The sequence below is a fragment of the Empidonax traillii genome, unplaced genomic scaffold (genome assembly GCF_003031625.1).
Source record: "Empidonax traillii isolate 1590-97213 ecotype Southwest subspecies unplaced genomic scaffold, ASM303162v1 scaffold475:size860808, whole genome shotgun sequence".
NCBI lineage: Eukaryota > Metazoa > Chordata > Aves > Passeriformes > Tyrannidae > Empidonax > Empidonax traillii.
This window is the reverse complement of record NW_020955668.1, coordinates 727,935-751,994: the sequence shown is the minus strand read 5'-3', so window position 1 is coordinate 751,994 and position 24,060 is coordinate 727,935. Positions and strand designations below refer to the sequence as shown.

At 40.5% G+C, this 24,060-nt stretch overlaps 1 protein-coding gene across 1 annotated transcript; it reads left to right on the top strand.

The window, feature by feature from the left end:
• Window positions 1-7,121: 7,121 nt before the first annotated feature.
• On the top strand, window positions 7,122-23,632 carry RGR (retinal G protein coupled receptor). The gene is made up of 7 exons (XM_027895933.1): window positions 7,122-7,296; window positions 9,634-9,790; window positions 11,429-11,550; window positions 20,073-20,226; window positions 20,754-20,871; window positions 22,302-22,415; window positions 23,289-23,632. The coding sequence occupies exons 1-7, from the start codon at window positions 7,218-7,220 to the stop codon at window positions 23,430-23,432; spliced, it is 888 nt and encodes a 295-aa protein (XP_027751734.1). The 5' UTR covers window positions 7,122-7,217; the 3' UTR covers window positions 23,433-23,632.
• The last annotated feature ends 428 nt before the right edge of the window (window positions 23,633-24,060 follow it).

Sequence of the window (24,060 nt, the reverse complement as noted above, 5' to 3'; positions counted from 1 at the left end):
TTTGGGCTTAGCATTTTCAGCTGGGTGACAGAGGGGTTCATGCAGTAATATTGCTGACTCCAACAACCTTTTCTGATTTGAACCTTAATAGTATTAGTTTAATCCCTGCAGAGTCACCTCTGCTTAGGAAACAGTGATTGTTTTATTTTGTTTCCTCAGGTATGCAAGAGCTTCCATCACTATTTATCTGGCTCTGGAATGCAGGTGGAGCATAATATTTTACACAGCAACCCTCTGCCCTCTTTCCAGCCTGACAGTCACCAGCTTTCCTACTCTGGTTCACCTGCCTACAAACCTGAGATTTTGCAGCCCAAGTATATGCCCTTGTGGCAGTTCCAGGAAACTTCTTGGAAGCTGCAAGTCTTACACACAGGGACCAAGAAAAAAAAAAAAAAAGGAAGAAAACAGAAGAAAGAAGAAAAGGTAGGAAGAAAGGGAAAAGGAAAGCTTTTTCCTTGTGTATTTACTTTCTTGATGTTACTTTTTCTGAGCAATAAGCTCCTCTCAGTCTGTTATCTTCAGTGATGCAATGTATGTACATATATGCATGTGGTGGGGTCATAATTACATCACCTGTGCAATTATTCTTATTTTTATCCTGATTATTCTTGGATAAATGCTTTATTACATACATTTTTGTTTCAAATTATTATTCTTGAAATGTGAGAGGGGGAGTTTGGGGAGGTAATAGCAGAAAATCAGGGCATGTCTTAGGTAGCCTCTGACCCCACAGCTGTCCACAGGAAGCAAAAAAAAAAAATGTGCCATGCTTTTGTCCTTCTGATTTGCTTTATGGCCCATTCTTCATATATTCAACCCTTGAAGAGATATATCTCACTGGCCTAAATTTGATGACCTGTCCTTACAAAAAGAAGAGTGAGAAAGAAACCTGGGAGGATGACGGTAGACTAGGACTGCAGCCTGCAAGAAACGAGTAAGGAGATGAGGTTTTGGTGAGGGCTTTCCCTAAGGAATTCTCACAGAAGCGAAGGGGTGAGCAAGGTCCTTGGAAGATCCCGTCATCTGGGGATCACCTATCATAACGGGCATTAAGCTTTTTTAACAATAAATTGGGAAAAAAAAAGAAACAACCAAGCTTCTCATTTTCTTGACAATTTGCTTCTCAGTGCTTATATTTTACCCTCAACAATTCTAGGCATTTTTACCTTATTAAGTAAATGCATCCACTAAATTTTTTTAATTATTGTTTTGACTTGTTTTAATGTTTTACATAAAGTGACTGGCAGGTTACTTTAATTTGCTGGAGGACCATAAGCAAAACGATTTGTTTTCTTTGCATTCCATCTTATTCCGACATGGTAGATTACCTCTAAGATATCCATGTAACACACGGCTCACATTTTTGTCTGCCTAAAAGGCAATTTCCTCATCAAGACTCTGCTTTATGGCAAGATTCTGACTACCAAAGATTCTATTTAGAGACTGATTGGGGTTTTTTAATGTAAAAAAATAAAAAATTACCAGGACCAAATTAACTGGAAGCTGAAAAAGAGAGCCTGGAACTATAATTTGGAAATGGCTCATAATGAACATTCCTCCCCTCCTTCATTAGCTAGCTACAAAGCAAACAATAATTCAGCAATGTTCTTACGTCAGAGATGACAACAAAAGTACAACTGAAGGCTTTGCCTTCATCATGATTAATTCTGTTTTTGGAGATAAAATAATGTAGTTTTTACAAGTTTCTTTATTATACAGAGCAATTCAGCCCGAAGAAATTGCTTGTTAACTGAGCTCAAAGGATTGGATAACAGAGGTTAAAACAATTAGGCAATCCTTAAAAAACCAGTAATGTTTTGTGGAAATGGGAGGGAAAGCCCTGGGTAATTCACAGGTGTAGTTTTTAAACAATTCTGTTGATTGTCCCTGAAGTGCACTAAAAACTGCACTTGGATAACACAAGAGGCCTTGATAGATCTATTGTAAACAATGTATATTTGATCAGGTTCCCATAGGAGCCCTCAGGAGAAGAAAGAAGCCTAAAGGAGAGTGGAGCAGGCAACGACTGTGGTTAACCTCAAGCTTCAAAAGAAGTGGAAAGCCACAAATCTTTTACATTCTCATACCAACAATTGCGCTGCTCCTTAACATGGTCACCTGAAAGGTAAGCATCGCTCTGAAGCAGTTTTTGGACTTTCTCAAGTCAGTGAAGAGGAAGATGTGTCTCTAGAGCACAGTTTGTCCTGCCCTAAGACAGGTGATGCTTGGGAGCTGTGCGTTCCTTGCAATAACAGTAAAGAAAAAGCCTAGATAATTAGCACATTTGGGTTTTATATGGAAAAAATTTAGATGTGATTAATCCTTCCCAAAGTAAACGCAGATCTTATACTGAAGTTGAAGAAAGCTATGCTAAAAGCAGACTTAGGTAACATTTGCGAGGGAAGTATCAGCAGAAAGTTTGGGGAAATCCCGATGCAGAGACATTGGTAGAAGACTGCTAAGACAAGCAAAGATATACAATACCACAGTGAGAGAAAAAATGAGGTGCTCTTGTCATACATGGTCCAGAAGTTCATTTGTACACATGATCAGTAGCACAGACTCATTGAGGAATAGTTCAGAGAGTACCACGTTGTTTCCTTACAAGAGCAATAGTAAAGAGTTTTGCACAGCAGGAGAGCTGGTGTGCAAGTCCCCTTGTAGTACAAATAAAACCCTACTTGAAAGCCCCTAGTGAGTTTCTTTTGAGAACTGTGTACTGGTCTTTGAACTGGAAGAGTTATCATTCTGCGGTGGGAAGGCCTCAATGCCAAGGGGGAAATACACTAACAGTGTTAGGTATATCCCATATTCTGTAGGACTGCCTTCTCCTCCACAGTTCTGAAATACATCACTGTTCAGCAGAGAGATAGCATATTTCATTATATTGTGAATATCTATATAACCCTAAACTAGTAGGCTAACTGAAGCAAAACATTTATGGGTATCTAAACAGCATTTTGAGAGACAGGTAACAGATCAAGGCAAAAATTATACATATTTGATAATGATCATGATTGGCACATCCAGCAAAGAAGTCTAGGATGCCATTAATATTCTAGTAACTTTACTAATTTTCTAGCCTGGATGGATTCCCATATATTTATCAAATATGTGTTCAATTTAGTATGATTTAAGCTACCTGCCTCTGCAGAGGTAACTCAAACAGTAAAGGTGATGCTTCTCAGCTCTATAGCAAGTTTTGACTCTCTAAAGACACTGTGCAGGAAAGCCAGCCCCAGAGCAGAGACGAGGCCAGGGCACAGGTGTCCCACAAGTGAACCCTTTTCTCTACCTTCCTCTGCCGAGGCTGCACCTCCCACCACCCTTTCCTCTCTATCCTGTCCACAGAAAGCTCCAACCCTGCTCTGGAGCCCCTCATGTTCCTTCCCACCAGACCTGGGGCTGCCACGCTCACTCCCCAAAAGCACAGCCATTGCTCCTACCTCCCCCAAGCTTCCTTGGCTATACCCAGGGCTTCACCACATCTTCCTACAACAGCCCTGGAGGCAGCTGCAGAGAAAATCAGATGGAGAAGAATGCTACGCTGCCAGACTGTTGAGGAGAACAGTTATTATGTGGCCACAGGCTTTTCCAGAGGGCTGTCCACGTGCTACCCTGAGGACTTACTCCCTGCATCGTCCTTCCCATGGCCAATGCCAGGTGCAGATTTACAGTCTGGGGCATATTCCAAATCACTCCTACCAAAGGGAACAACTTTACACAACTGCAACTAGACGGTCCCCAGACAATATGCTTTCTGTTTCCTTTCCTAGATGAGAAGCATTTCCCATGAGGACCAAGATTACCACTCGCTTCAGTGATACCAGACTGAAGTCCTGTGTTGCTGCATTCCCAGCCTGCTTCTGCTGAAATGCTGCAGTTTGTCATTTAAAGGCGTATTTCAACAAAAAACCAAATTTGACTAAACCTGAATCAGAAGAAAGGATTAGGAAGGCAGAGGAATAATAATATATCAATTTAAGTTCTTGCTGTGAATATAAAAAAGTGGGTCAGTAATCTGCATTGATTGCTTGAAGAAAATTCAGAGGGCGTGAGTGCTCAGTTATCTTTGCACTGCACCTTTTTTTCTTGTGCTTGTACCAATGCATATTTTACAAAGATTAATATGGTCCCACCAAATCCATACAGTTTTATGATATCCATGGGGATATCTGGCAAGAATCTATCAGATCTTTTTTCTCTGTATTCCTTGCAAACACATTAGTAACCAGTGAAGTATTCTTAAGTGAGAAGCTGCTGGCTGGGGTTAAACCACAACAGTTGGAAAAAGGAAATGGATATTTTATTGATGCAGAAAGGAGATCAGTGGGAATTCAAAATATAAAGTTGCAAAAAAACATCAGGTTGAGCAAAAGACCTTTCCCCTGAATTTGGAAACAGTAAGTAGCTATTGAAAGAGTGCATAAGAAAGAGCTCACCAAAAACTTCATAATTTAAGGAGTTAATAAATGTCTTTGGCAAACCTGTTATCATTTGCATGTTTTCCCTGGCCTCACAGGAATACATAATGTGAGGTCATGTCTTACATAAAAAGGAGAGAAAGGAAATGAATGTAGCTTTGTTTCACCAACTGGAAAAAGAACTATCATTAGGAGATTCTTTCAAACTCAATTATTTATTCCCTATTTGCATTTTCTCTTGGCTTGAAAAACCCATTTATAACCTGATTTTATAACTTAATTTAGCAGCCATATTGGACCATGTATTATCCCATACTATTCCTATATAGCATTAGAAAACCAGATTAACACAGCATCAAAAAAAGGTATTGAGGGACTGATGCAAAAAGGTCCTGTTGACACCAATTACACTTGAGTCAGATGCTGAAACTGGAAAGTTTATCTATGACTGACTTGTGTTATTAGACTCTGCAACAATAAAGTAAATAAGGTTTAGCCATGGAAATTATTAAGATACTTGAAGAAAGGCAGCCAACAAGTTATTAATATTCAGTCCAATAAAGATCTGTTAAATCCAAGGGGGTTGGGGTAGTAGCCTACTTTCATGGAAAAATTAGTTTTGGAATGAGCAAAGTCTGCACCTCAGACTTTAATACACACCACAAAACTACCAGGAGTGTACACATTTGGGAGATTTGCTTGGGAGCAAGGGGGAAGTACTTTTGGCAGGCAACCAAAAATACCTGAAAGCCCTCCTGAGGTCGGTCCAAGTATCTGTGTCTTTTATCCCCAGTCTAGATGACTGTGCAGCTCCATGGTGACAAGCGTTACAATGAGCCACCCATTTTCAGAACCATCAAACTTAAGAGATTTACAGCACATTTACAAGATCTAGCACTAATTTTTTGCAAGAACATGCAATGATCACTATTAAAACACAGGTTTAGATCAATCATTTTCCCTGCGAGGAGGAGGCAGGTCTGTCACATTCTCTGTCATCAAGACATGTAGGTGAGTGAAAGGCAAACATAATGATGGATTTCTGTGGTGCAATGTAATTATACCCTGCTTAAACCAAACATCTGTATAGCCTAACAAATATCATGCCCGCCTGAATCCTACTTCAAAATCCAAGAGCATATCCATCAAGACAATAACCTACCTCAAAAACAGCTGAAAATTGAATGCCAGAGATGAGAAAAAGCACAGCAAGATGGTATCACAACAGCCTTGAAGCTCTGATCAGTTCTCCTGGGCATCATAGCCTGTAGGCACAGCTTTCAGAAAAACCACAAAAAATCCACCACTATCTTCAACCAACTGACTGTAAATTCACTTCCACCTTGTTGTCAGGAGAACTGAACAGACTCTGGCCATGTCTGGAGCAAAGTCACACTGCCTGACCCCTCAATCAACCGAAAGCCAGGTCAGCACAGTGTTGGACCTGAGCTGGGGAAAGCCAATATCCCTTGTGCTTCAGCTCCCTTTTTGCTCCCATTTCTCTGTAGAATTGTGGGGATGAAGAAAGTGACATGTCAAAGTAGTGCCACTATCATGCTGTGGCAGCTTGTTAAGACAATGAGTAGGTCTGGGGAAAAGTAGTAAGGACTGAGAAGTGAAGAAAAAGGAAACAAATGCACTAAAAGGGGTAGGATAAGGTACCATTAGAAGAAAACAACCCAATATAGTAGTTATCATAGCTATGGCTACTCTAAATGTAGGCTAAAAATTCAGAAGTATGGCCAAGTTGCTCGCTTTTAATGGACAGGCATTAAAAATTACATAAATAATAGTTGTATAGCTAAAAAACTATCATTTGTTTCCCCTGGAATCTGAAACCTGCTGTCTTCCATTCTGCATGATCCAGGCATTCAAAAAGTTAGCTAATCAATCAATAGCACAATGAATGAAAGGAAAATGGTTGAACCTGCTGGAAGACGACACAGTCTCATGCACATCTCAAACCCACCGTGTGGTTTGTTTGTGGTGGGAAGTCAGCTGGCAGATAGTGAGCTGGAGGCTGGACAAGTTGCATGTAGCACATACTCCAGAGCCAAAGAACACCATGACTGCAGTCCTCAAATATCTCTAAAAGGACAGTAAGTTAATTCCTGTGTGCACTCACCACTGGGCAGCTCACATACGCCCTTGTATGTTTAAGGCTCAAAATCAGTAATTTGTGTTTGCCTTTAATCAGGCTGTGGTACTGTGCATATTAATTTAAGCCTCAATTACAAAGGGGAGATATGTTACTATACAGAACATTGCTAGAAAAATGCACCGGCCAGTTCCTAAAAAATGGGTGAGGGGAAGACCTACAAGCTGCAGAAATTATCGGTTCATACTTTTCCTCTAATTACCAACTCAATGAGTGCCTCTTTATTTTTCAGGTCACTTCCCAGTTATATATTACATGTTTCCTTTGTTCCACAACCTTTAATTCTTTTCCAGTCTTGCAGAATTAACTGGACAGGTTTTTTTAATCTTGTCTCTACAAAGAACTTGTTGTAATTGCAATGAATGCTTTCATTTTGCTGGTGTCTGAAATACGATTTGCAGGAGAAGGGGGAGTGCGGGTTGATGCTAGTCCCATCATTAATAACATTCTTGCAGGGATTGTAGTGGCGGGAGTAAAAACCCCAAAGCTTTTATATAATAACAGCATGTGTCTGCACGTGAGCTGCTCCTTTAAGAAGCCTTGGGCCACTGGAAGTAGAGACATCTGGAGAAAAGACAGCCCTACAGCTATAACAGAGGGCAGAGGTTAAATCGTTTGACACATTTGCCATAAGAATGGTCACTCCACACCCTCTCCCTGAAGGCTTCACTGAGATAGAGGTGTTTGCCATAGGCACTGCCCTGCTGGTAGAAGGTAAGTTCAATGTGGGACCTCAGCAGCAGTTAAGATTTTTTTTCCCCTATTATTTGTGATGAGAGGAGGAAGAAAAATTGAAATAAACAGCAGTGTTTGTGGTACACTGACCCGGGTTACTGTGGCCACATCACCAGTACTTCTGCTGAGTATATCAGGGTGAGCTGCAACCTGTTTGCAGTGAAGATCTGCATTCTGTGCAGAGTTGTGTCAGCGAAGTACTTTCTTCTCAAGATGTTGGGATTTAAGATTTTGTTGTTGACTTTTAAAGACAATTTTATCTTCCTCGGGGGAAGGATATTGAAATGATTGATAATCTCTCAATAAAACTGGACTGAAAGTTTTGTGGGCTGTGAGGACTCTTATGATCAAACATGATAGGTCCAAAACAGCCTGTAAACTCTTAGCATGGATACAGATTGCATTGGTAGAGCTGCAATTGATGGCTGCTGGGTAGAATTAAAGAAACCATATCAATTTAGTTTAGCCAATATAGACTCTTCTTAAGGCATAAGCCACTTCGTTGAGAGACTGCAACAAAACTGTGAATTTATATCTACCTGGCAGCTAGCAAAGGGGGTGCCAGGGATCTGTGACTGTTGAAGTTAAAACAAAGTAAACGTCACCTAAAACTAGAAGTGGTCTAAGACATTTATGATTTACTAAACACAAGTATTTTTTGTAGGGCTTTAGGCAGAATGTGCACAGCAGACTGGCAGTAAAAGTCCATCTTTGTCAACAGACTTGTCAGATCAAACTCAATAATTAGAGATCAATTCATTTTCTGAAGACTCTGAGAGAAAGGTGATGAAGACCCCACTTTTTTTTTTTTTTTTTTTTTTATGGCAGCTTGTAAGTGCTGTTTGCAAGAAAGTTGTGGGGAAGAGTTGCATTTACTTTATTAACTGGACACACTTGCTGATCTAAAAATGAAAATTCAAAGCTATTTTTTTTTTTACATTTAGGAAGTTCTCTATTTGTACACTCAGGCTGACCTTCAAGAGAACAGAATGTGGTGAAGCCTGAGGCTTCCAAAAACAGGGGAAAGATAGAAAAAAGTTGATGTAGTAATAACTCTTCCGCTCTACTCTAAATATGCTCACAACATATCTCTCCTAAAGGCTTCTCTGCATTTGGGAGAGTTGACAGCAGTTTTACCCTGTGGGTGGGAGGTAATCTGGCAGGGAGGAAATAAGAACAGCAGAACTCAAATGGCTCCAAATATTTCTCCTGAAAATATTTTGTTATATGTTGTGTAATAAAAAACACACATCAGCTGTTGCTATGGTTATGCCATCAGCCATTAATGCAATTAAGGTAGAAGCAGGATTTTAGACTAGAAAAAAATCATCCATCTTATGTAACTGCAGAATTAAGACAATGAGCATAAGTAATTACACTACTTTGCAGAATTAGGGGATGTGGAGTTTTTCTGTGCTACATAATTTCTTTTTCCAAGAAGAACACAAAGGAAAAGACACAGTGCCTCTCATCTAACTGAAATGTAGAGACTGGATGTTGAGTCAGAGCCTCATCAGGGCTAAAATAATTCAGGTCACCTTGAAAAGGTCATTAAAGGACAAAGTTTGAATTTAAACCAGTGAAAAATGGGTTGCAGGGTGGCACAACTCTGTGCTGGGTGAATATCTGGGGTTGCTTGGATGATCCTCTCTGAGGAGCAACATGAATTTATTTTTTTAAACCTTTCAGTGACTGCTTTTCATAATTAGATTATTCCTTTCCATGTATAGTCTATTGACGAGGGGCAGTAATAAGATTGAGCCGATGTGATTCAAGCGCTCTATGCTAACCTTAGACAGAAGCCCAGAGGGAGCCAGGCTGACTGAAACACAGCTGAGGGATTTCTCTGCTTAGACACAAAAGAATGTTACAATTCATATTGAACACAGTCCATTTCTCTATCAAAGGCAGGCCTGGAGATGTGTGCACCAGCAGCATGTGCTGGCTGTCAGCCCCCCAAAACTGTCTCCTCTGCATCTCCCTTGCTCTGAACCATGTGTCCCTGGATGAAGCCTGACAACCCAGTTTCTCTTATTATAACGAAAAGCAGAATTACAAGTAAGATCAAACCATTTCTACTCCATGTGACTGGCCATACCCCTGATGCAGTTTGGAGCACTGACTTCAGCTGTCAGCTACAACTTCTCTCCTGAAAGCCTTTGTAACTTGCATGCAGACTGACCAACTACACATTTATTCCCTGCATGCGCTTAATTTTCCACTGTAATTATCGTTCCCTCATTAAAGAAAACAACAGTATCATTGTAGATGTTTTCCACTTCCAGTTGAATCACATCAAACAATTCTGTCTTTCAGCCCTGCTTGGTTTCTGTCTGAATGGCTTGACAGTTCTCTCTTTCCGAAAAATCAAAGAACTCCGAACACCCAGCAATCTGCTGGTTGTCAGCATTGCACTGGCTGACTGCGGGATCTGCATCAACGCATTCATCGCTGCCTTTTCCAGCTTCCTAAGGTATATCTTAAAGGCTTTCCTAAGGGATGCTCAGAAGAACCACGTGAAAATTAATAGCTTAATTTCTAAGAGATCAAAGTAATTAAACAACTCTCTCTCTCTACCACAACACATAGCCAACCTTCTCATTCTCTCAATTTGAAACAGCAAAATGAATCTCTATATAGTTCTACCAGGCAAGTAGAAAAGCAGACTTTACTGTGTATAATCACTGACAGAGTATAAGATTGATTATACAAGATATTTAACCAGACAGCTTTGCCGGTCATTATGGAAGCTACTTGAATATCAAAATACCATTTCACTAAACCTCTAGATTGAACCCAAATTTATCTGCAAGTCTTTATCTGTTTGGGGGTTTTTTATGAACCTTTCCATTAAAGCACTTATTTGAGAAGTTTCTGGAAAAGTAAAATGCAGATCTGTTACCAGGGAGTTCACATCACAGTTATGATACAATTAATTTTCTACATTTTCACACATGTCAATCATTTAATCAGAAGACAGAAACAATATCAAGCATTTTAGTAAATAATTACAACAAACAAATCACAAGCAAATCATGCTCAAAAAACCCACCACCACCATCATATAAAATAGCTGATGAATAATTTCACCTTGGTATCGTATTTTTACACTCTGGAGAGACTTTAATGGAAAACAGAAATGCATTTCAAGCAAGAATGTGACCAATTCATTCTCTCTTAATAGCTATAAAAAAAATATTTGCAAATTAACAAGTAAGTAAGTTCCAGTGGAGCCTTATTCAATAATATTTTACCTCCTGTATAGGTCAGTCTTGTTTCAGAAACTTACGTGCAACTGCATTCAGTAAAGATGCCTTTACTGAACTGGAGCTGAGAAGCCAAGGTCAATACATCAAAATGAGCTTGGTTTTAACCATTGCAGGACCTTTTCTTTAAAATAGGAGCACAAGTTTCCCAGCCTCTCAAGCAGTAAGCTGTCTCCTGTTCCAGGGGTAGTCTCCTTATGTATTATACCGGTGTTCTGTAAATTCATGAGAAAGGAGATTGCTGAGGATTTCTACCTCACAGCCATGTTTATGAGCATAAGAGTCAGTTTAGATGAACACTGAAAGAAAAAAAAGTCATGACTCCTTTTCATTCTGTGTCTGCAAAGACATTGGGAAGTTCTTTTCCTTCTTTTCCTTCTATGTCTGCAAAGATATTGGAGGCCTCAGTCTGGCTATCAAAAGTATTTTTGTTTGTTGTGAGCTTTTGTACTGTGTTGCATGGTGAACTCTGACTTTCAAAAATTCATTTGCTACTTTCACACATTGACAAATTGGCCGCTCATAAAGGATACAAATTTTGAAGATATGGCTAACTGGGCGAAATGTAGATTTCAAATTTAAAACCTCCAATTTTTCAATACAAAAATGCAGGGTTATATTCTCTTCTCAGTATTAATAGTAGAAATAGCTGCTGTTCTGTATCAGATATCACAGCAAGAAAAATGCTAGCATATACCTAAAGGCAATCACAACAACATCTTTTACAATGTCTCTCAGAGAGCTTGAGCACAGTCTATCATTTTACCCTCTCTGTTAATGCAATTTCCAAACATGTCTTCATCTTTCTCTATCATTTTCTTAACGTATTCCTTGTTTGTTGACAGATACTGGCCCTATGGCTCTGAGGGCTGTCAAATTCATGGATTCTGTGGCTTCCTGGCAGCACTAGCCAGCATTAACTGCAGCGCTGCAGTCGCCTGGGACCGATACCATCACTACTGTACAAGTAAGGGCCACAATTTACTGAGCAACCTCACCCAGATCCTGCTACAAGGCAGCTTGCTTAGGTTTCTGAGAAGCAAAGAAAGCACATATTTATTATTTGTGTATCTTATATGTAAGTTTATTTATCTTGCACACTAGAGACAGAGCAAATATAAACAATTTCTCCAAAGGATCTCTTCCCGTACAGGGAGCAATCACCAAACACCTTCAGGAGATATTCCTTCTTCTAGATCACATCCAAGTCATGACCCTCTTGCCATGCTTTCTCCTAATCCATAAGGATTTTCAAAACAAAATCCCTAACAAAATCCAACCCCTTGCATTGAAGAAAAATCTATTCACCTTGGGCTTTCATCCAACACCCTGTTGCGCACCAAACAGATATTTATGCCCACGCAGAGTTTACTAATTACAGATGAATTTGATGTAGCTAGAGAGCTGCCTCTGCAGAGACAGCAGCTGGAACAGAGCCCACCCAGAGGCATGATCAGGCAGACAGAGCTCAGCAGCCCCTTTGTGCGACACACAGGCATTTTGGGGTGCCAGAGTGTAGGGGTGACATCTGTGGGATTTATGTTTCATTCCAGGCCCCCTTATGAGGACTGGAACTTGGTACATTTGTTCCCAAGCAAGGAACAAATTATCTGCAAGTTTCAATAAAAACAGCAGAGCTATTTTGAAGTACTGATTGATAAGAGCAGGAATATGTTCATGTGGGTTTTTTTCCTTAGTGAAGGCCATTTTTTTGTTTGGTTTATTTTCTTGCAATTTAGTTTTTAACTAGCTCTGACACCTTAGCTGGATTTAATGGAAATCTAATGTTAGACAGGGATATCAAACTATGAAAATAAATTTGTCTTTTTTTGTCAACTTATGAAAGAATATTTTGGTTTAAGTGAGAAATAGAGATTGACAGGATTGACAAACACAGAGATTTGTTTTCTATCACAAAACTTCCTCCCAGTATTTGGCAATACTACATTTGTGCATTCAATGCAATTCAGGAGTGGAAATTTCTGCTGAATTAGGGTGCTGAGTTGGATTTTGTGTCTGCAGAGACAGCTAGGATTTGTGCTGGGACTCCAAATGTGCTCTAGCCACCACTGTGGATACAGTAGAATAATTCCATCCTCTTAGCTAGCCCAGAAGTTAGGAAGCAAAGCAAAAGGCATTATCATCAACTGTAAAACAAATTAGCAGCCTTGCAAGCACTGGAACTGCCAAAACCTGCTGTCTTGCAAATAAAACACAGTGCACAGGGATGCTATTCCTTGTGTCTAATAGGATAGACCCATGCTGACTGCTCTGTGGGTGCTTTCATGGAGACTCACCTCTCCCCAAACATCAACGTTCACAGTAAATGCAGCAACTTAGTACCTGTCAGTCCCCACTTCCCCCTCCAGTTTACTTTAAGTAGTCGGAGTTCTCAAAAGTTTTTGGGAAGAGATTGAGTGGCAAGCACAGGGCATACAATTCCATGCCCTTCATTGTGAAAAGGCAAAAAGACACAATATGAAATACAAACCTATTCTGAAAGGACAGAGAACCTCTTAAAGGTCTTTTCCAACCTTACGTGTTCTATGTTTCTATGACATCCTGGCACTCAGCAATGTTTGAAATGCCCCAATCTGCACCATTTGGCCATTTTGGCAGTCATGTGGGAGCTCTACCACCTGGGAGAAATGGATGAGCTGCAGATATGCAGCTTTCATATTTTCTGCTAAAGCCTGTTTTTCTTCTAGAAGAATGAGGAATCCAGAGCACCTCATGTAACCACACTGTTCTCAGAAAAATCTGTGTGTATTTGGCAATGTTGATAGACAAATTCAACCTTCCTTTTCTTGTGATAAAGCACAAGTTGCTCAGACCACTTCACAAAATATTTTCTAAAGGAAATTGTAGAAGTTTGTTGGGGAAGAAACTGCTGAGCTGCAGTGCTTCAATGCCCTCCTCTGTTAGCACCCACACAGCCTTTCAGGCACAGCCTCCATATGATTAAAGCAGCAAATGGTGAAACACTCCCAAACAGCACAGGGAATATGTTCAATCTGATGATCCTGTTGAGGTGAAAAGGCTGCCAATTTTTTGTTCTGCAACTCTTGCAGGAATTCAACTCAGGCAAGGAAATTCTTTTTTTTCATGTCTAGATAAAGGACCCCAAAAAAGCAGGCTGTAAGCTAAATCCATACTAACAACCCTTGGACATCAAAATGCGTTTGGAGCTAGAAGAGCAGCATCTGTATTTCACAAGAGAGAGCCTGAAAATAAGCATGTCTTAGAAATACATTTTGCTCTCTGCAACACTGACTTTAATGCTTTTGTGTCATGCACTCCTCCAGTCATGAGCACACATTACATTAAGAGCACAGGCAGAGAGACCCTAAGGGCACAAACTTCTTTACTTTGCTCAAATTGTTACTTACTGATGGCCAAACATGGCTGATATAGTGAACACTTTGGACAACAAAGCCAAAAACCCAGAAGGTGCTCAGGCCCTGTGGCTTTTCCAGTAAAACCAGCCCTTTCTAGTTGTACCCTTCACATGCTGATTGCAAGGAAGATTAAGTCATATTTCACAGATATGCCATACCAAGCCCGCAGGCTATCCTGTGTTCTCAATCCATACATTAAACTCCTGCTGACACTGGGGCAGGTTACATGCCTGTACAGAAGGTACAAAATACCTTTGCCTGTAAAAAACAAAGCTAGCAACCTCGTATCTTCATTCGCCAGGAACCGATCATCCTTCCAGACTCAATTACATCATCCCTGGGTTTTTTTGTTATGTCCTAACAGTTTCCCAAGAAAACCTTTGTGGTAGCATTCCTCAGCTTGACACTTGATCATCCACTATCCATATTTCTGAGGGAGAAGGAGCTGATGGGAATGTGAGAGATGACTATGATGACAGGAAAATTTGGGACTTCCAGCCATTCTGGATGCCAATAACACAAATTTTTTCACCAACATGCTGAAAATAAATGGATTTTTAAATTTGGCAGTCAATACAACCATCAGTGACAAGGCACTAGCCTTTAGAGTGTATTGACAACTAGACAAGTCACTCTTCAGAAGTGAGGTTGATATTAATTGGCATAAGGAAGAAAATAGTATTACCACCACACATGATAGAGAAGGGAGAGTTTCAAGATATTTCACTCTCCCCTCTTTTGTTTTTTTTCCTGTCAGGCAGCCACACTAGGCAACTATCTTTTCATTCCCTAAAATGTAGCTTTAGGGCCTATGAGATGCTACTTTCACAGCAAGGTGAAGAGAACCGAAGAAATAATCTGAAAGTATGCAGTAAGAGGAGAAAAGGCTGAGGAATCTGAAGGGTATCAGTGTCAATCACTAGCAAGATGGGAAACCAGATAACTGTATTCCAAAATTTGATCATTAGGGGGAAAAGAAGAAAACAGAAGTAGTTTTATGTTAGCGCTTGACAGTGAAGAAGGAAAGGGTGAACTCTGACGAGGCTGTCTGTCAGCAGCCAAGCATTCAGGACAGAAGGTAAGAGTTTATATCAGGATAGACATTATAGTTCTCCCTCCTTGGCCATTCAGAAAAGAAAAATGTCCTGAATTATGGCAACATAACAAGGGAGGAAAGAGGCAGCATCCTGGGAGACCTCTCTGGATCTGGGATCAGGCAGGCAGAGGGCAGCTGGTGGAGAGCCCAGGGGATCAGTGACCTGGATAGTAGGCAGTCATCTACCACAGACGTGTCCTTGCTGACAGCATCTCAGTCAAACACATTGTTCATTTTGGTGAGGGTGTGTCACACTGCCACCAGAGGTTTGTGGAGAGGGGAAGGATCCTAGTCAGTTTTTTCCCTTACATTAAGCACAGTCAAATCAGAAACAAATCCTTAACTCCTGTCTCACCTACTGCAGCCACTCTGCCACATTGCCTTCATCTAGTTTTGCACCTGTATCAGTTTTCCCTGACAAAATGCCAATGTTTATATAGATCTTGCATTTTTCACCAAAGCAGGAGGTAATGACCAGAACAGCTCCATGATCACGGAGAACCACAGAAAAACAAAACAAACAAAACCACCACCAAAACAAACCAAACAAACAAAACTGGGAAAAAAAAAATCAGTGGAGTAAAAAAATCCCTTAATTAGGTTATTTTAAAGAGCTTTTTCTAATAATACGTACAAAATAAGTTATTACGCATTGCAGCTTTCGTATTCCTACAAAAATGAATACTTGTGAGCACCAGTGACTAGTGCTTTTTGCAATGCAGATTAAGTGGGTATTAACACCAACTTTACTTATGACTGATACATATTTTTGCTTAAAAGACTTTCAAATATCTTTGACAAACTTGCTAATTTTAAGTGATACATGCCATGAAGTCTGGTACAAGCCATATTGTTCTGAAATATATCATAACTTAATATTATACAGCTACTATAACTAAACCATTTGTAAGAATTGGGAAAACAAACTTTTTTCCATCCATCATAGCAAATCCTGCTCACATTTTGTTTGAGAAATTCCTTTTGAACAGCAGGCTGAAATCTAGTTGAAAGGTAGCCACTGTGTCAGTGATGTATTTTTTGCTCTTCCTGTGACAATCAGCTAAACATTTGAAAAAATCATAGATCTTAAAAAAAAAAAAAATTACATTCATAAATGTTCCCTCAAACTGAAGATGGAGGTATAGATTATGGTTATGTCACCAAAAACTGGCCATCATAATCAAAAGGATGAGTGTCCCATGCTCTATCTAGCACTCTCTAAAATTTAAGCTCTTGACATCGGAATTTTAGTAATCTTTGAATGGTGGGGGGAGGGTTCTGTTTATGAGAGTGACCTTGTTCTGTCCCAGAGCAATTACAGAAGCCATTTGAACTTCCCTCTATTAATATTTCACTGTATGGAAAAGAGAAGCTTTACTTTTGCTTTTCAAAGGGAGAAAGCCAGAGCACAAGAGTGATTAGACTTAATAGGACCGAACTGCCAGCACTGGGCCCTAATTAGGAATTATATCTGTAAGCATACGCTGAACTCCATGCATAGACATTTAATTGAATTAGGACCTACACAGCTATTAAATTAAATTTTATTAGACCCCAAAAAATCATTTAAAGTAAAGCAATGGCCTGCTGTGCACGAAAACAACCAAACTGCTCTCCACCTGGGCTCTTGCTGTCAGCCTTCTCAGGGGAGGACATTTTTGCCATGTGAACCAATCACAGTTCTTTCACTGTTCTTGAACTGAAAGTATTTTTTTCTGGGTAAAACTAAAATAATATCAAGCTTCTTTAATTTTACATTCATACAGTTTGATGTGTGAGTAAATATTTTCTGGAGGGTCAGCAAGAGGCTGATTTCACCAGGTCTGCTTCACCATTAATCTCATTTTGAAAAAGGTCAAAGCCAAAAGGAAAAATTTAATTTTGTTAGTTCTGATTCTCTCTTCTAGTCTCCAAAATAGGATTCCTTAAGTATGAGGAGAGAGAGTAGAGGAACTCAGCCCCAAGATGAGATTTCCAAATATAAAGACGTGCCTGGGGCCAGATTCCATTATTGCATAGTCCTCCATTCTACATCTAAGAAGAAAATGGTGATCCCTAATGTATGTGGAAAAGTAACTAAAATGAACTTTTCCTTACAGTTCTTCATTAAAAAGGCATGAGCATTAAAGCAAAATTTAGGGGAAAAAAAAGAGAGGAAAAAAAGCAAGTAAATGAAAAATGAGAAGTGGCGCCTTGCTGAGCTCCCAGAGCCCTGCCAGGCATGTGGGCTCCCCAAGCTGGAAGGAACTGAGGTAGGGCACTGCCAGCCATAAGCACGGGGTGATTTCCCCTGGAGTGTCCTATGGGCTGCACTTTTCCCATTAAAGAATTTGACATGGAAATCTTCATTAAAGCCACTCTTGATAGACAATACTTGAAAGCCACTTCAGCATGAGGTCTCACAACTCTGTTGTTGCCAGCGTACACCCCATCCTGAAGCACACAGGTCACAGGAAAGATGTGGCACCAAGAGACCAGGCACCACGAAAGATCCCATAGGTGGTTGCAGCCAGGGGAGCAAGAGTTTCTCTCATTTTTCTGTGCAAAATGACAGCAGGGAAGGCGGGATTATATCAGATTAAATCAATGCAAGACCTTTTTCTTACATGCAAAGATCCATAAAGAGCTGGTGTGTGACCTGGACCCAGTGCCACCAGAGTGCCTCAGTCAGGGCCCATCGTGCTTTGAAACCTTCACCATATTGCAGTAGTTCATGAAGTAAAAGTATGGGGCAAAAAGAGAACAAAATTTCTGCCACAAGATACCACAAAAAGTAACTGATATTAACTATTTTATAAAAACTGCTGAGAATCAAAATCCCCCCCAGGATTTAGTTCAGGGTCTTTTCAGAATACCAGAGGGCTTACCACTTACAAAATTTTATTCCCAAAGCAATAAAGCTGCTTTTGGCGTAAGCTTGATTTAAAAGATACACAATTCAGATCCAGGTTTCAGTGCAGCTGCTTTTGATAATGCCTTTAAAATGCTGCTAGAATATGTAAAACACAAAACAAAGCTGACAGCTTATGTAATAAGCTTTGTCCCAGCTGAATTTCAAGTTAGAGCTGTGTGAAGCCAAGCTACAAGAACTGCTATGTAGAACACAAATGGACACCTTGGATGCTTGTTTGAGCATATACCTTAATTGCACACACTTCTGAAAGATACAGCTTAAGCTACACTGCTTCTTTGAAACCAAGAGATTATGAGTAATTACAAGTTACTAAAAAGTTTTACTTGTTTTGCTAGTTCCCTAAATCAAAAGCTATTTTTCTATTTTCATCTATGTCATTCTACAGTCATGTCAGTTTTACAAAGCAGTATTTAAGTCTTTGAACCAAAGTATATCTTCTATGTAGGAATCAAATGAAAGACAGATATCAGTCATTAATAGTTCTTCATTAGTAATTATAACAAAATAATGTTTTAAATCACTACAAAACCAATTTTTTTGTAACTACCATATTAAAACAGAGTATTTACGAAAAGAATATTCTTTACTTTTTTTCCTGGTATTTAAATTGCAATGTGTACACCTGTCCTTTTCCATGACTAATTTTTGAACACCTGCACGAAACAAATTTTCCAAGTTGATTTTTAATGCAATTCAAACTCTAATTCTTTTCCCTGAAGAACATCTGGAAGATAAGAAAAAGCACAGAGGTAGAAACGGCCTCCCTGTAAAAGGGCAGTTTTCAATGACACGCTCACTTTATTTTCCTTCTTTAAAATATACAAGGACGATACCACTTAAAATAGCTACTGTAGAGTTTGTGGTCTTTCCTGGAGCTGCTGCCTTATAGGGATCTCCAGTCTGTGTGGCCCCATGTGCTCTCCACCCTCAAGTCAGCCCCATCTGACCCCATGGCAGGGCCCCACCTCACACACCTTATCCCCAGTCCTGTCTGAGAAAGGTCAGAACTGGCCTGAATCTTCCTGCCTGATGTCATGATGCTGCTCTTAATGGCAGACAAAAAGATTGCTTTTCAACCTCAGTGAAAATTACATCATTACTTCTCTCTAATGGGAGATTTGATTAGAAAGGAGCAGTGGGAAAAGTCACCGTTCTCCTTGCTGGTGCAGCTGGCGTCATGGACTACTCAGCACGGCTGTGACGACAGACATTGGCCTCCTTAACAAAATTACCCAGACCTTTTGACACGCAAGCAGCAAGATTAACACAATATCCTGCAGCAGCAAGGAAGCCTGCCTGCTTCTCCATGAAGAAATACTTCCTGTGTCTTCTGAAGTTTCCAGTCCTTCATTCATCCACTGACCTATTCCTGTGGTATTTTATGAAACTGGGTGAGACAGGAACAAGTGAACATTTTTATTATAAAATTAGGGAAAAAAATCACTAGTGCTGTGCTTCACATTTCCTGTTCCAGGCTAAGCAATGATCTTAAGGGCAAAATTACTTGCCCATTACTATTTTTAGAACAAGATCAGGTTGTGTATATATATTCATATATATATTGACAAACAACAGTTTTAGATCAGAGTATATTTGATATCTGCATGTGTCCTGAACTCCCAGCCAGGCAGGAAGGAAGTAGGCAGGGGCTGGGGAGTGTGTGCAGAGTCACATTTCTGATCTGACCCACACCCTAGAATGGAATTCTAGTTCTTCAGACGCTATTTATTGCATCACCCTGTTTGTTCTACTCTCTGCCTTACCTGAGTCTTTAAACATATTGCCAAAACACAAGAATATAAGGTTCGTAACAGCAGCTGTATCTCCAGTGTGGTACTAAGCTAAGCAGCAATACAGCATTTGTCTTAAGTAAAGGACACAAAAGGGAAGTACAGTTTGCTATTTCCTAAAGTCTAAAAGCTTCCTTCATATTTTATGCCAGACTGATTCCTCCAGACGCAGATCAGCTTCAGGGTACAAAACACAGACAGCTGCTTGTTTCTGCCTGAGCCTCAAGGGCCAGACAGCTTTTCCCAGTGTTTTTGTTTGGGTCATGGAGATTCCCATTTCTCTTCCCACAGGGAGCAGGCTGCAGTGGAGCACGGTCATCTCCATGATAGTGTTTGCGTGGCTGTTTGCTGGCTTTTGGGCTCTGATGCCCTTACTGGGGTGGGGGGAATACGACTACGAGCCCCTCCGAACCTGCTGCACCCTGGACTACAGCAAAGGGGACAGGTGAGGGCCAGGGCCAGCTCCCACAGGAGTGGGGTGGAGGCTGCCATCCCCCGGGGTGGCCTCAGCAGCACACCAAAACTGCTGTCCCCCATCACTGCTGCTGGTGCAGATGTCCCTCCCAAAGGCTGCCTTGACTACCATGTGGGAACAGCTTCCTCTGCGGGAGAGGCTGATGCTCATGTTTCTGCTACTCCCTTGCTAACCTATAAGCTGCATCTTTTCTGTGTTTAGGACTTAAACCTCTTTGAAAGTCGTTTTGGGTTTCTACAGTCCAGCACAAATGTCTGAGTAGGGTTGCTTGGGTTTAGAAAGCAAATACCTGTAGTGATTTTCTACAATATTATCCATCCCACACAACAGTGTGGCACAGCTCAGCTGCCCTTCAGCATACGCTGCACCTAAAGCATGTTGACAAAACTGGTTTTAGCAATTTTAAAAATACATGGTAAATACTTACAGTAAGTTTACATAGATACATTACACAGGCATTAACAACTTCTTTTTTTTCCCCTCCTCACCCTTTCCAGAAACTATGCCACATACCTTTTTTCTATGGCCACGTTCAATTTCTTGATACCAGGCTTCATCATGCTGACAGCCTATCAGTCTGTACACCAAAAGTTCAGGAAAAGTGGGCAGTATAAGGTAAGAGAATTCCCTCAGCCCCTGCAATCACCTTGCTAAAATAGGGCTGCATCCATTAGAGACAAAGTCCTTGGAAAAAAACCCATTTCTTTCACAAAGGGTTTGGTTCAGCTCCTTCTGTGCTGACTCCCCAGTGCTACTTGAGTAGGAGGGTAATGCAACACAGGATGGGGCCACTTAGAAAGTTCATGGAAACATTATTCTTGTAGATTTCAACATTTTACCAGATGGCCACATCTGCCCCAACCTAGGGCTGTAAACACTTCCCCATCAAAGAGGGAGCTGGACCGGTGCTCCTGAAGATTTCCCTCCATCAACACTGGTCCAACTCTCCTCACAAAATTAACACACAGCATGCAGAATATTTGCCAAAGGCATATCAATATTTATCCAGAGAAATTTGGCTCAGGAAGGATTGTCATTTCCTCCTTTGCTACAAGCCCTTATCTTATCACTGAGGAAGTCAGACAGTACTACAGCTCTGAAAGGAAACATGGAGGCAACCATGGGGGGAAAAGGGCCTTACCATACACACTGTGTTTCCACTTGGCTGAGGAAATTCAGAAATCTTTACGAGCTGGAAACAAAGGTTAATGTGTGGCAGTTTTATGGGAATGTAATGTGGTGATTATATGAGGTGTTTCCTTAAGTGCAGGACACACAGTCTGGGCATTGTGCATGGCTGGTGGGCACAGCCCGACCCCTGCACTCAGTAAAGACAATGAGTTCTCAAGGGGAGTGTTATATCAGCAAAGAGACAGTCAGGCAGACTGGTTTGTAGCTGACTGGAATAGATACATGTGTCCTCTACATATTTCTTGGACAAATCTCGGTGATCATTATGTCTATTACCTTTTCTTTTTCAATGAGTTTACGTGCACTGGCATGTGATTTCTTTCTTACAATATTTTATAGCTCTGCAGACAAGTTACAATGAAGAAAATTTAAGGATGACATTATTGTTTCTCTAGTCATTAATATTTTTAAGATACTTGGGAACAGCTGACCATGAATACCATGGACAGGGCCCTAGCATAAAGGACAAAGGAATCCTACTACCACAATGTAGCCATTTCATCCATCTGTTACACTGCCAGAGCAGTGGCTTCATACGGTTTATTTGTCTGCAAGACCATCTAAGAAGTCAACAATTTTATCTAGTTTTAAATTTTCATATTGCTTTATCACCTCAGCAGCAATTCCTGGCCATGGCTCCCATATCTAGAACACACTCTAAGTTAATTGATCTACCATAAGGTATTTTGCCACCCCTGCCACTCCCCACTCATGCCCGGAACAGGGCGTTGTGCCCACTGCACAGGCAGCCCTGAAGGCACATCAGGATGTGTGGGATCACACAAACCTCTCCCATCCATTTGGTGCAGCGTGGGATTGTGAAATACAAAGGATTTATTGCTCTTGTTTTTCAGTTTAACACGGGTTTACCACTGAAGACGCTGTTCATTTGCTGGGGTCCCTACTGCCTTTTATGCTCCTACGCAGCGGTGGAAAATGTGATGTTCATTCCAGCGAAATACCGCATGGTACGTCTGTGCCACCCAAAGGAATCCAGACAATGACATTCTGCTACTCTCCTCTCTCTGTTCCTATGGAACAATGCTGATTTACTCACAATTGGGTTCACTTGCTAAAACACATATATGAAGTAGATCTTTTCCTCAAAGCAGTCTGTTCCTCCACCACTTTTAAGGCAAAGCAGCTAAGCACAGTGATATAACAAGCAGTGCATTACTGCTTTGATCAAGCAGAAATTTGGGAAGTCTGTAGTCATGTTCTGCTTCACACATTTTTGTGTCCTTCTCAAAGTCAAATACCAGCCAAAAATTTTCAGTTTGAAGAGACTGATTGTCTCATTCATATTTCTAATACTTCTCCCTCCTCAAGGAAGCTGTAAATTGATCTCTCCTAAGGTTATGCTGCCTCCTCTTTCCCCTTTATTCTATAAGTCTTGGCTGCAAAATCCCCTCTGGGACTCAGTAATATCATATGAAACCTTTCAACCATTTCCCCAAGAATCAGCCCACTTTCAGGTCACCAAATGCATTACTGTATTCAGTATCCCACACAAAATGCATTAGCAACATCAGCCCACTTCTTCATCAGAAGGTGTCTGTGGCACAGCCTTCACTCCTCCTAAGTGTTTGTGTTCACTCTCAACTGAAATATACCTGTTTCAGGCAATAACAAGCTAAATTGTTTCACCCAGAGACTATAATTTCCAGAGCAAGGACTTCCAGCCCACCAACTTGCTTTTACTTCTCATCTTTCTGGAGGTAGCAAGCTACTGCCATTGGAGGCAGGCAATTTTTTGGTAAAGGGAAATGAACCTAGGCTGAAATCAGCCAATTGGCTCCTCAGTGCTTTTTCCTATTAATAAATATTGTGTCTCACGACAGATTCCTGCCCTTGTTGCCAAGGCTGCGCCAACGGTGAATGCCTTCGTATATGCCCTGGGAAATGAGAACTACAGAGGAGGAATATGGCAGTTCCTCACAGGACAGAAGATTGAGAAAGCAGAGGTTGATAACAAAACTAAATAACTCATTATGGCATTAAGAGAAATTATTGCAGGTACATCAGTGAAAGCAAAATGCTAGAGAAAACTGTGTGCATTCTCTGATATGTATGGGCAAAGGTGGTTCCACATTGGAAAGGCTGTGCACTGGCTACAAGCAATGAAGTACAAAAAGAAAGCCCTCCAGATAACTGTCCAAACCATCAGGAGCTGCTTGTCAAACAAGCTGCCTTAAATCTGTGTTGATTGTCATCAGTCTCATTTTATATGTCACTGAAAATAAACTATGTGCTGGAAAGCGTTTTTTTTTTTCTCCTGATAAAAGATAACGTAAAAGCTCAGAAAATTAACTGAAGCAGGATATTCATTTATCCAGTGAGGCCTCATCAGATCAATCTGTGCAGTTTGTCCATATGGTAATGTCTGGATTACTAAAAGATTAAACTAGTATCCAGTATTACACCACATGTCTGTATAAATACCTTGTTCATCTGAACAACTCATTTTCAATGTCTCCAAAATGGGAGTTCCCAAATTTCCATCATGAATCTGATATCCTAGTTCCATAAAAACACTTTAGCAGGCATGTTACCCCAGAAAGGAATATTAGCTTGGCTCCTATTCAAATGAATTACTGTGTGACATTCAGCTTT